At 39.4% G+C, this 13479-nt stretch overlaps 1 protein-coding gene across 3 annotated transcripts in view; it reads right to left on the reverse strand.

Annotated features, from left to right (window-relative positions):
* LOC120765578 (uncharacterized) overlaps positions 1-13479 on the reverse strand; it is a 74917-nt gene that overhangs the window by 15881 nt on the left and 45557 nt on the right. For all 3 annotated transcript variants that reach the window (XM_040090584.2, XM_040090582.2, XM_040090585.2), the window contains 6 exons: positions 7663-7744; positions 6899-7195; positions 5358-5478; positions 4218-4384; positions 2961-3112; positions 409-574 (listed from right to left, as the gene is read on the reverse strand). In XM_040090584.2, coding sequence (XP_039946518.1) covers positions 409-574; positions 2961-3112; positions 4218-4384; positions 5358-5478; positions 6899-7195; positions 7663-7744 — 985 coding nt within the window. The remainder of the gene's footprint in view (positions 1-408; positions 575-2960; positions 3113-4217; positions 4385-5357; positions 5479-6898; positions 7196-7662; positions 7745-13479) is intronic.

Consider the following 13479-nt stretch of genomic DNA (forward strand, 5'->3'; position numbering starts at 1 on the left):
AGTCTCCTAGAAGAAATTTTCTAGTTTTGTTTTATAACTGGCACTTTGATTTCTCTACTTATAATTTATTGAATTGAAAATGCATGCTGCACTACTCTTCTGCACTACTATCTTACTTTGCATTGTTAAATCTTCATCTACACTCTTTATTTTCCCTCTCTCCGCTGTTTCCTCATCTGTTTTCTTACTTAGCCCTATGTTGTTTGAATCACTTTTCGAATCTCCTCCAATATTTGCTGCTGTCTTTCAGTTTTCCTCTTCTATCTTTAAACAAAAAATACATGCTCTGTTTAAGCAACAGGATTCTAAATTCAATACAGGATAATATACTGAAACACAGTTTTCCCCTTCTAAATGCTAATGCCTCGAAGTATCACAGAAGAAATCTTTTACAGGTAGGCAGCTTACATTTTTCTTCCGTGCTTTCGTTTTTCTCTTCACTCCATCCACTCCAAAATGCTGACTCATTATTGATACACCGAACAGCAACAGAATAGTCTGTGGAGTCCCACAGACCTGTGAGATTACATGATCCTATATCCTTGTTAGAATTCAGTGAGACATTGACAAATTCCTGGAAACAGGTAAAGAATAAAAGTGATTTGATATAAAATTCCGTGCAATATATGACTTATTTTCTTTAAAAACCACAAAAGATGAAGTTTTTGTGTTTCCCGCCTCACTCTTCTGAAACTCAAGTTTGCTTGTTTTATACTTCATTTTTCTGTGTAGCACCTTTGTTCTTCCTGTACAACTCCAGGGTTTGAAAAACTTGCTAGGTCTCTACTGACTGCCCTGTGGCTTGAACAGAGCGCAGCTCACATGTGACTCTAGAGCAGCTGTGCACAGAAGCTGCTTGGAGGAATGCAGTTCCCACTGGTGGGAAGCAAGTGGTTATTGCTGAAGCTATTACTACAATAATCTCCCACAACAGCATCGGGAAGCAGTGATTCCCCCACAGTTTGTGAGTCAGCTGGGTACTTGTTTCCTGTCCTGTTTATCTTTTCAGAGTTACAAGGCATTCTAGCTCTTAGCCATACAACAGTGTGGCTCTGGGCTGTCCCAAAGATTACCAGCATAGGATTAAAATGAAAAGGCAAATGAAAAGACAAAATTCTGGTACCAAGAGGCAAAAAATAACGTGAAGCCTCTAAGTGGTGAAAGAAGATGGGAGTATGAGAAATAAATGATGCGGTATCTTTTCAGAAAAGTAATGACAATCTGAGTAATTTCTTTGTCTTAAAAGGAACGTCACTCACTTCAACACTCACAACAACAAGGGCTAAACATAGTGAAGAAATTCTTGGCTTCCACCACTTGAACCTTCAATGAAAAGTGAAGCAGTCTATACTATAATATTCTATAACAACTACATTAAATGCAGACACCCACTCATATGAAGACCATAATGGGAAGTGCACTGCCTAATGTAACTGAAAATTTTAGTCTATTCTGATCTCAAGAAACTCACTGTCAAAAAACACCTGCTTCTACAAGAATGAATTTAGGGCTCTCCAAACCACTGTAGGTGACAGACTCCACATCAAATCTGTCATAAAAGGGGCTCCAAAACTATTATCAACTTCTGGCAGAACCTGACACAGAATTGGAGACACCTCATACTATGTTTTAGTTACTTGTCAAAAGGCTGTTACCAATATTGCGTTATAATTAGAAACTTAGAAATTTACTATACGCAAGTACAAAAGCAGGTCACATCTTTTTCACTCAGTAAAAACAGTTCACACCAAACTATTTAGACTGGTTTGGTCAGCTGACTTTAAAGGCCAAGAAGACATCTGTCATTTGAGCAAACATTTTTTAGTTTGTTTTTTTGGGGTGTTGGTTTTGGGAGGTTTTTTGTATATATGTGCTGACAGAGAAACAGCTCCTATGTCTTTACTAGTCATGGAGAGCTACTCTTTCTTCTGGAATGTCTGTGTGAAAATGCAGGTGTGAGCTGAGGAAGCAAATGGACATAGACTGTATTTGATAGCAAAAAAACCAGATCAGTGATTTCTAATGCAGGTGATGAAAAATAGACACAATATACAATAAAGCTGTAGCCTCCCAAGGACCATGAACATATAGGAAGTCATAGCATCTAAGTGGCACAAGGACACCAGTGCTTTGGCTCCAACAGAATAAGTATCTCAAACAGGTCTTTTAAACAATCATTAGTTCAATTTCTAATACTCCAACTGGACTTGAGCCATCCTGCCCATTCAATAATCCTGCATATTATATCCTGAATCCAAGAACTAGTACGTCATATTTACACTAACGGTGATTGAGAATGTGAGAATTCTAGTTAGAAACATCTTTAATATTAGAAACTTTTTTATAGCTCTTTTATAACCAGGTCTTTAATTTGGAAGAAGAAACAGTGAAACTACAAGTTCAATCCCTTCCATACTGAGAACCATAAGAATAGATCATCTGAAATATGCAAATACTGGGCGTTTTTACAACCATTCCACTTAAGTGTCAGAAAGACAAACTAAGAAAATAACTTATTTTCCAAAATTGCCATTTTCATTCACTTTAAAATAAATTTAACAACATTCCATCTTAACCAGATTCAAATACTGTGGTTCTGAGTGAGTGCTGTTTTCAACACCAGAATGCAAGGGAAAAATAAAGTATTGTGACTGCATGTGCAATCCCTTGGCCTAGGGTCATCCCTCATCCTTCCACAGAATAATACTGAGGAGCTCAGTATGTACCAAAAGAGATAAATGACCGAAAGAAAAAGGACAATTAACCCTAGAAAACCAGTGTTCTTGAGATCATGCACCCCTGATAACATTCCCCTAAAATAACACAGTTAAAACCATTATTTCAAACAACTTGTTGCCTTTTTTCTACTTAATAATATAAGTTAGTTCTTATTTATTTAATTCTTATAATAAGTTAGTCACAAAGAAACTGGCATGCAAAAGAAAAATAATATAACTCACGGTAAAGTTTGAATACAAGTTTCTGTATTGAACCTGGCAAATTATACATTTTAAAGGGATAATCTTCTCAGGCATTTTCCAGGTTACTGTAAGTAACTGCTTTATACCAGGGATTTTTTTAAGTGAAAGTATTTCAGGAGGAGCAAATTTTTCTAGAATGAAGAAACAAAAACATTAAGAGAGGAAAATGCTTCTATAAAAGTTCAGAATTTCTCTGTGTTCCAAGAAGTTAAATCCTTATCCCAATAACATCCTATCAGAGTATTCATGTGATGGTTTATTTTATAGACATAATTCTACATATGGGAAGTTATCTGCAAGAGAGATTGCACACATAACTGATTTAATTAAATGGTACATTGAAACAACCTGGTCTAGTGGAAGGTGTTCCTGCCCACCCAAGCCTTTCTATGATTCTGCGATTCTACATACAAAACTGCTCTCAAATAGAGGTGCAGATGTCTTTCCTTTGTATCAGCACTGAAAAATATTACCCAGAGACAACAGTAGGGAAAACAAATGAAGCAGAGCTGAGATGCCAAAGACAAGACTGAACTGCAGATGAAGAAAGAATTCAGCTGAAAAGGATCTGAGCGGTGGAGAAGTGTAAAGGAGATGATGGGAAAAGAATGGACTAGCAATGAGAAAAGACATGCCTGGAATAGAGAATTTGGAGAGTAATGAGGACACAGGGTCAGCCTGAACTCAGGAATAAAGGATATGACTGAGGACGAGTGTTGCAGCAAAAAGTAGTCAGTCAATTAACAGAGGAGAAGCACAAGACTGAGGGAGAAGAGGTAGACAAAATTTTATTATTGCTTCTGTGTATAATCACTACTGCACGTAGAACAGGTGGGGTTTTTTAAAATGCCTAACCAGAAAGTGGCATAGCAGAGCAAAAGATGGATGGCCCTTGAAAAATTATATCACTATTCATTAGAGCCAGGTGTTGCACTGATATTTGGTACCACTCAGAAATATTAGAGTCCGAGCAGCAACTAAGTTGACAAAAAGTTTTAATATATGGCCTTTACTTCTCAGTAATTAAAAATTTATAATGAATGCATCAGACAATAGCTTAAAGAAATATTGTTCCAGTTAAATGTTGCATAGCATGAAAACAACACCCCATCATTTCTCACCGCCTCACCACCAAGATAAGAAACTGCTGAAAACTACTGCTGTAACACCAACCAGTTTGAAGAGTTTTGCATGGAAAGGTCATAAATTAAATATTTATTAATTCTTTTTAATTACCTATTTTTTGCAAAGGTATAGAAACACACTCTGTTAAAGATTCACCCAAAACATTTTTAGCTTCCACCTGAAAACAAAAATCATTACTATAATCATTGTATGGATAAAAAAATGAACACGACTCTGTTGTATTCTGGCAGGATCTGACTGTATCTGGAGAACTCATCCTAAAAAAGAGAAAAGTAAAAGTAGTTAGAAACTAGAGGACATTTTTAGAACATTCAAACAAATTGTTAGGTTATTATTTATATATCTCTGAGCTTGCAAGAGTGTTTTTACCAGAGAGCATCTTTAAACATGTCAGTGCAAACCAATACCCCTTCCTAATTTCCTTGCCCCCTTGTACCAGCGCTTTTGCAGTCACATGCTAAACTCAGCAAGGGAGATACCTGGATTAAAACTAATGTTTAGATTTGGCAGGAAACAGTTCTGCAATCCAGTTGACTCTGTGGTTAATAAAAAGTCTGTGTATATACAGGAAGGAATAATATTGAAATGTGCTTTCAATGGCTGTTTTAGCTTCTGGCTTCACAAACGCAGCTAAGTTATAAAATAGAGAAACATCAGAAGTAGTAAGAAAGTTCCACATTGAAAAGGTGGAAGCCTAAAATGTCAAAGCTAAAACAGAGATAAAAACTAAAGAGGTTTTCCCACCCTACAGTTTAAATTAGTTGTCAATAGTATACACTAGTACAATATGAAAAAGTACCCTCCCAGAGTCTGAATTCCTTCCCATTCTCAAGAATAACTTTAGGCATTTTAAAATCTCTGCATGAAACAATATTACCTGGAGTCTCGGTTAGGCACAAAAAGAGCACTACTAGAAGCAGCACTATGAAGGACAGATTGAGAAGTGCATCTTGGAAAAATCTGTGCTATAACCTTCAAAATACTCTCTGAGATCTGCCTTGGAACAACACTGATTTCACTATCTTCACAGTCACTTATGAAAAACCAAGCTCCTAACCAACATTTAAAATCTAACAGAAATGGAAAGAATTGAGTATCTGTGCTTCAACACTGAAAAGCATGAGACCACATAATTTGTACTTGTAAGCAGAAACAGAAGTCAGGATGAGAGAGGAAGAGAACTGGTTGTCACACCCCAGCAACCCAGTGCCCAGCATCTATAGTACTTACAGTTTTCGGTAAAGAGTATAGTTTGTTGCAAAACTTGTTTCTCTTCCTGCATTCCAGGTACAGGTAAGGTTAACATCATAGAAGTAAATGCAGGAAATATTTTCTGGCATGTCTGGACGAACTACAATGACAGAGGTTAAAAAGAAAAAAAAAAAATTCCAGTAAAAGTAAGTAACTTTATGTACACCCGATTTTGTTGGTCAAAAAGCAGTTATGGCAAACTTCATTCAGCGTCTTCACAGCACTTCATTCTATCATCCCTCACTGCCCTCAAAATTCCTCACAAAACCAAAATCAAAACCACTCTTTCTTACCCTGAGGAGACAGCGAGATTTGCTCCAACTATTTCTCAGAAATAATTTACTGAGTGTGCCTAAAGGCAGTAACTCTTTAACTATCGTATATCAAACTACTGCATACACTGTCTTGAACATCTAAGCACACACACACCCCATCTTCCCCCTGCAACACACCTGTATTTTAAGGTGAGTCCAGAAAGTAAGAGTTAAACAAAAACAAACAAACAAACAAACAAACAAAAAAAGGAAAAGCACCAAAGAAAGTCATTCTCTAACAGACAGAACTCCTTTTGGTTCTCTCCCAGAATATCTAATTGTTTAGCCTATGAAAAACCCAAATCTGAGAAACTTGCACAGCCTCAAGCATGTAGAAGGCAAGCTCCTGGGAAATAAATCTGTGACCTCAATTAAATCACTGATTCTGGACTCTCTTTCTCTTATAAGCAAGATTCCACAAAGGAAACAATCTTCTGCAATCTCTATAGTCTGAAGTCATCCATAAAAATTTAACACCCTGAAAGACTTTTTTGTTACAGCTTAATTTCTTCACTGGTTAGAAGAAACTGGAGTAGAAGAGAACTGTACCCAGTGAAATAAACTGGTTGCAAAAGCCCACTTTTCAAAACAGTATTTTTCTGTCCCATCTAACTGAATTGTCAAAAGATCTTTTTTTGTCAACAAGCTTACAGCACACTGAGCTTTGCAGACAAGCAAGACCTTTTGCTGTATTTTTTGACAGATATTTTGCTTTAATTGCTTCTTTATTAGAATGGGACCCCAGGAATATGTTAGTATAATCTGGACTTAATCTGTTCAATAAATTTAGAGAATTCATATATATATTTTTTTAATGTTCTCCATAAGAGAGTGTAATTATAATTTCTTTAGAAGGGAGGATTAAAGAGGAGAACTTCTCTCTGGAGAAAGCTAAAGTTGGCTCGGCTAGAAGGAAGATACAACCAAAGGGACAGACCCACTACCTTTGGAACTCAACAGAAAACTTCAGCTGGGCAGAAGTCAGGGTCAGAGAGATTACAGACCTGTGTCAGTAGGGAATGCTAGTAACTTCAGGGAAAAAAAATACATACATACATACCTATGTGTTTGTGTATATATATATACATACACACTTCAATACATGTATTTTAAAAAGCCACAACCCAAAGGAGCTGTTTTAACAGTAAAATTATTATAGTAAGTATTAAATAGTGTTAAGATTATTTTTTCTGCCTTTCTACTTACAGCCAGATTTAACTTCTGTGTGAACCAAAGGTAGTTCCTTGTCCAAGTACTTCATGAAACATTTCACATAAGCTGTGCTATAAGTGAAATTATGAATGGTTATATTAGATACAGTCTCATTCACAATGTTATAGTTTTCTGGAGCAATCAATGCATCATTCAGTTTCCAGATGATGTGGCTTGCATTTCTCTGAGGCATGTAGGTCTTTCTAAGAACACAGGATAGTTCCAGAGATGATCCTCTTTCAATTTCAGGAGATGAAGGAAAAATGTCAGCATCTCTGATAGAGTTTTCATCTAAAAACAAAATCAAAGACACCACATAGCCATATTCCTCTTAAAATACTATTGGAAAAAAGGTACTTTTTTTTTTTTTTTACAGAATTCAAATAAAGTGCCCAGTTAGTCATTCAAACCAGACACTGCTGTTTGAAAATGGAGTTCACATGAAATACTGTATTACAATGGGTATTACATTAGGGTGATGTTTCAACAAGTTCACAGAAATAATGAGGAAGTTTCCACTCATATACCTTTTTAATAGCTCTAAATGAAGTAAAGAAAGTCTTGTACTTTAAGCCTGTTTTTAGAAAATATTCCTATATGTAAAAATATGCATGTAATTAACCACATTAAATCAGTAAGGCTAAAATTTACAACTAAGCTGCAATATATTTCAGAACTCTTCAAAATTTCATTTGGAGGATGTTACCTTTAGAGAAATTTCTTATGGCAAGACAGGTATTAATAATCCAGAAACATACCTGCTACAGAGCTGCAGAGCAGGACAAACATCCAAATCAAATTACTGAACATTTCCTTCTCAGTAAGTATGGGCAGAAAATGCTGTCATAAAATAGTAATAATAAAAAAGGGTGTTATTTTTAAAAGTGAAGATGCCTTTTAATACTTTGTTAGGATTTGTGTAAGAGTTAATAATGTTATTCACCTTTTCTCCTTTGTATTCACGTGAAGTATTACTTTGTCTTAAGTGTTACTTTCCTGAACAACAGAGAAATTTGATGCAGTTTTACTATGACAAATTGCATATATTTCCTATAACAAAGAGAAAGAGAAGTGTACCTAAAACAGAGCTGAGGGCAATCCAAGCCACACAAGCATTTTATCTTCCAAGGATCATGTAAATAAGTGGTAAGAAATGTATCTCAATTCACTTAACATTCACCCTGCCTAGTCTTTTGTAAGCAGATTCATCTAGTGAATTCTTTTGAAAATTAAGGCTGTTGCAAGAGAAGGAATGATCCACCTCTCTTGTTCATCACCATCTAATAAAGAAATTGCTCAGGAATTGGACAACAGTCCAGGTCACCTTTTACCCAAGACAGTGAAATCATATTGTTTTTATCCCTGTTAAGCGTCCCTGACAACAGACTTGAGTGCAACCTGCAAAGACAAAGGAAGGGACCTCTCTTTGCCTTTCTTTTTGAAGAAAATAACTACTGAACTACTGTGCAGCCAAAAATACTCAAACTCTAGGTTAAGAAGGATGAAAGCAAAGTAGTAGACTGATTTCTTCTAAGAGGACAGATGAATCTATGGTACCATAAGAAAAAACTACAAAAATCAAACACTCTCCTTGCCTCAAGTGCTGCTGTCAGCACTTGCAGAATCACAGAATGTTTGCTTGGAAGAGACCCCTACAGACCATCTGATCCAAGCTTCCTGCTTACACAGGGCCTCCTAGAACCAGCTCCTCAGGACCATGTCCAGACAGCTTTTGAAGATCTCCCTGGATGGAGAGTCCACAAACTCTCTGGATAACCTCTCCAGTACTCACACTCACAGCAAAAACAGTATTTCCTGAAGTTCAGAAAGAACCACCTGTGTTTCAGCTTGTGCCCATTGCCTCTGGCCCTATCACTGGGAAGATTCTGGCTCTGGCCTCTTTGCACCCTCCCCTCAGGTACTGATGATATCTCCTCTGAGCTTTCTCTTCTCTGGGCTGAATAGTTCCAGCTCCCATATGGCAGATGCTCCACTATATTAATTGTCATGGTGGCTGTTCCCTGAACTCTCTCTAGTATGTCCACATCTCTCTTGCTATCAGGAGTCCAGAACTGGACTAAATACTCCAAGCATGGGCTCAGCTGTGCTGAACAGAGGGACAGGATCACCTCTCCCTTGACCTGCTGGTTGTAGTCCTAACACAGCCCAGGAAACGTTGTCACAAGGGCACATTGCTGGCTCATGTTCTACTGGGTGTCAGGGACCGCCAGGGCATGTTCTGCAAAGCTGCTCTCCACCTGGACAGGTCCCTGTACTGCTGTCTGAGGTTGTACCTCCCCAGTAAAGGATTTGGCACTTCTCCTTATTGAACTTCATCAAGTTCCTGCCAGGCCATTTTTCCAGTTTGCCAAGGTTGCTGTGGACAGCAGTTCAACCCTCTGGCTTATTAGTCACCCCTTCCAGTTTTGTGTCAGCAGCAAACTCACTGAAGGCATACTCTGCCAGAGCATTCTAATCCAGAACATTAATGAAAATGTTGAACAGGACTGGATCCAGTATTGCCCACTGGGGTACACCACCAGAGACTGGCCTCCAGATGGACTTCACCACTGATCACCATCCTGTGGGTCCATTTACTAAGCCAGTTTTCAATTCACCTCACTGCTCATCCAGCCCACGCTTCATCAGCTTGTCTGTAAGAGCCCTTGTCTGTACAAAGTGGCTCAACTTCAGCATGAATGGCAACCCACACTACTCCTTTGGCTAGTAAGCAGAAAATCTGCCTGTAGAAAATAGGTGTCAGATCTCCTTCACCACATGAGGGCCTAGAGCCCAGCATTCCTACTTCCTGGACAAGTAGCTCTAGTTACTATGCTCAAAAGCAACAGGTGGGCATTATTATTTTGCAGCTAGTTAGGGTCCATGTTTCACATTAGGTTTTCAGATTCGTCTGGAATTGCATCAAACCTGTGTCTCAGGAGGGCTCCAGGTGGGAGGCAAGTACCACCCCCCTAAAACAGGAACACCAGTAGCTTTCAGCCCCAACAAAGTATCACCTCCTCCCACAGGTTCAGATAATGCCAGGAAGCAGGTGTGCACCAGGTCACTGATCAAAGTCGGATATAGGCAGTAGGGGTTATGCCCTATGCCATGGTTCTTACCACAAAAACTTCTTGGATGTGCTAAAAAATTAAACTTAACAGTAATCTAAAAGAGAAAAACATGATAAAAACAATGCTTTGAGCTCAGTTTCTGTCAGAAATCAACTAAAATATTATGTTAAGTTTGTCTTGGGAAGCACTTTATAAACTTTGAAGCTATGACAGTAGAAAACAGGAGAAAAAAAATTAAAAGGACATGTAGGATACAAATAAAAATTAGGGAGGAGTTTGTCCAGTGACATACTCCTAAAATACAAGTGTAGCAAGGTAAATACTCCTAAAATACAAGTGAAGCAACAATAAACAAAGCCAATACATGAAGAGACTATATTACTGCTTATTCATATAAGGTGCATATTCTTGTTCTCAAAGAAATAAAGAAGAATTACACTAGTGATAGCAATAAAAAAAAAGTAGTTGTTCCAAGTATTCTGTAATAGCACACCACCAGCAGCTTTTCTCATTGTCCTTGATATCCCTGGCCAGACTTAATTCTATCAGGACTTTCAGCTTTCCTAACCTGATCCCTGGCTGCTCTTTGTATTCCTTCCAGGCTACCCGTCCCTGCTTTCACCCTGTATAAATCTCCTTTTTGTGTTTGAGCTCATCCAAGCAGCCCTCCCAGTGTTTTTGACCAACTTCCTCTTTGTTGGAATGCTTCAATCCTGAGCTTGAGGAAGATGATCCTTGAATATCCTCCAGCTCTCCTGGGCCCCTCTTCCCTCCAGGGCTTTATCCTGCAGTATTCTACCAAGCAGGTTCCTGAAGAGGCCGAAGCCTGCTCCTCTGAGCCCAGGATAATGAGCCTATTGTCCTAGCTGCCCTAGGGATCTTGGTCAAACTCCAACATTTTACAGTCACGGTGGTCAAGACTGCCTCTGAGCTTCACCTTCCCGCCTCCTCGTTGGTGACAACACTTTTCCTCACTGACTCCACTGTCCCTTGGAGAAGCAAGTTACCACCAACACGTTCCACAAACCTCTTGGACTGCCTATGCCTCGCTGTGTTGTCCTTCCAACAGATACTGGGGAGACTGAAGACCCCAGTGAATGCCAGGGTTTATGAACACAAGGCTGCTCATATCTGTCTGTAGAGAGTCTCATCTGCTCAGCCTTCCTGGTCAGGCGGCCTGTAGCAGACCTCCACTATCATGTCCCCTGTCCCTGCCCTCCCTTCAACCCTGACTGATCACCTGTAAAGGCTCCTCACTGTAATGGTTTTAACTTAATAAAACCGGGCAGAAACACCAATTAATGTAGGGGTTTTGGTATTAATTTTTTGTGGGAGGGAGAGATTAGGAGAAAAATAAATAAAGCAGGCTTAAGCTTAAAAATGAACAAAAATAGTTTTATTAACATATATTAAAAGAATGAGGAGGGAAGAAAAAAAATGAGAAACAGAAAACTTAAAACAGAATGATAATTTAAAACACGCTTTTCTCTTACAAACTATTAACTTTCTTATTGAACAACACAGAAAGACACAACTTAGGGTTTTCAGTCAGTTTCACTATTTAGACACAACTACTCATTATTTTAGGAGAAGAGTCCTTTTAAGATCTTTTATGAAGATGTTTGCCACAAGACAAAATAGTCCAGTGATCCCAATGTCACATATCTGCTGCCGCCCAGAGTTTTCAGAGACTGTGATGTTCTATCTGCAGAGCTTCTCAGTGTATCTGGGGTATTATTTACAAGTACTTCTTCTGATCTAAAATCATCTTTGTCTCAAAGGTTGAGACCTCCTTTTAACCCAGGAGTGGTTAAACTCTATTACATCAGTCCTTAATTTTGCTTAGAATAGCATTCTACCGAAATAATACTAAGATGCTGTAAAGAACAGTTCATTTCTTCATAATTTACCTTAGAAAAGTCCAGTTAAAAACGTCCACTTCTTCAATCCTCTTCCACTATTATTAGTTCTTTCACTTCTCATCTAACTGACTTCATGCAGTGTCTGTTCTATGTACCCTTATGTTTTCCTTCTTTCTCTCAAGGAAGAATTGTGCTTTAAAAGTTCCGTGTTGCTAGGAAAGGGTTAAATCCGCCCAGGCTTGCAAAGGCCACGTGCCCTAGCCGGGCTGCCTGAGGCTGAAGGAAATACAAAGCTGTGCTGATGGAGGAAGCTGGTAGATGTCCTTTTTCCCACCCCTCGGTCTCATCCAGGGCGGCTCAGCTCAGAGTTGTTATGGAGCTGCAGGTTTGCTTTCTCCGCTGCCAGCGGTGATTACGCTGGGCCGTGTTCTGGCCCCTTGTGCCGCGGTCTGAGCTCACGGCCCCGCACTGCCCAGCTGCAGCCGCCTCTCTCCTCTGCCGCAGCAGGGAAAGGGGCTCAGCCGGCCCCGGCTCTCTCCGTGCGGGCAGCGGCCCTCAGAGCCCCGGCCCGGCCCGGCCCGGCCGCACAGAGGGGCAGCAGGGCCCGACCCAAGGCTGCCCGCCACCCCTGATGTTACCTCACTGCTGATCCTAAAGCGAGAGAGAGAGATTGATTTCCTGCAGTTAGTTTTTGAATGTCCCCTCCAAAGTCGCACTAACATTTCCCATTGGTCAACTGAGCTGCCAATATCCCGGCCTGCTTTTTGACAGGTCCTTGTCCTCCCCCCACAACCCACGCTGCTGTCAGGGCAGGGAAAAACATTTTACATTTCTCTATATCTAGAAAACAAAATTGTGCCAACCTATGACACTCACTCATCCCCAGGCAGAGCTCTGTGCTCCCCAGCTGGTCACTGACATAGAAGATGACATTGTCTCCTCATCTCCCCTGTCTGTATCCTTCCATTCCAGCACTCCAGCCATAGGAGCCATCCCACCACATCTCCACCATGCCAAGAAGATCACAGCCCTGCAGCCACATGCATGTCTCTTAACTCTGCCTTTATTCCCCGTAACAAGAGGTAAAGCTTTTGCTGATACCCTACACATGAGGATTTTCTATTATTGAGGGGATATGAGACCGAAGAGGCTGCATTTCAGCCAAAATAGTTCAGCTGTTTCCAAGAACAAAACAAGAAAAATTTTTATCATATTCCTTTAACTAGCTCCAGTAATCCCATACTGGAAGGAATTAAATTTTAAGGAAGGAATTGGAACTCAAGAAGCATTGGCAAGTCATGAAAACATTTTTGAATTCTTAAGCTGAAAATACCACATACCATCACATATCCCACCAGTGGAGCACAGCACTGCAAGAACAGGCATGACCAAGCTAGCTGCAATGTAAAGTTAGAAATCTTTGAAAAATTCTAGTTTCACATGTACACCAGAAAGCTTAAATAGTCAAAGATTCCACCCACACTCAATGGGTGTTCTTCATCCTGTATCCACCCTGTACCTTTTCTAGTGCTTCCCTAGTACTCAGACACACAATAAGTCACTTCCACTTGCCAAAATAGCAGAAAACTAAGAAAAAAGATATTTGTACTACATTAGCAAATGTAAGCAACTTGCTATA

Source organism: Hirundo rustica, chromosome Z (genome assembly GCF_015227805.2).
Source record: "Hirundo rustica isolate bHirRus1 chromosome Z, bHirRus1.pri.v3, whole genome shotgun sequence".
NCBI lineage: Eukaryota > Metazoa > Chordata > Aves > Passeriformes > Hirundinidae > Hirundo > Hirundo rustica.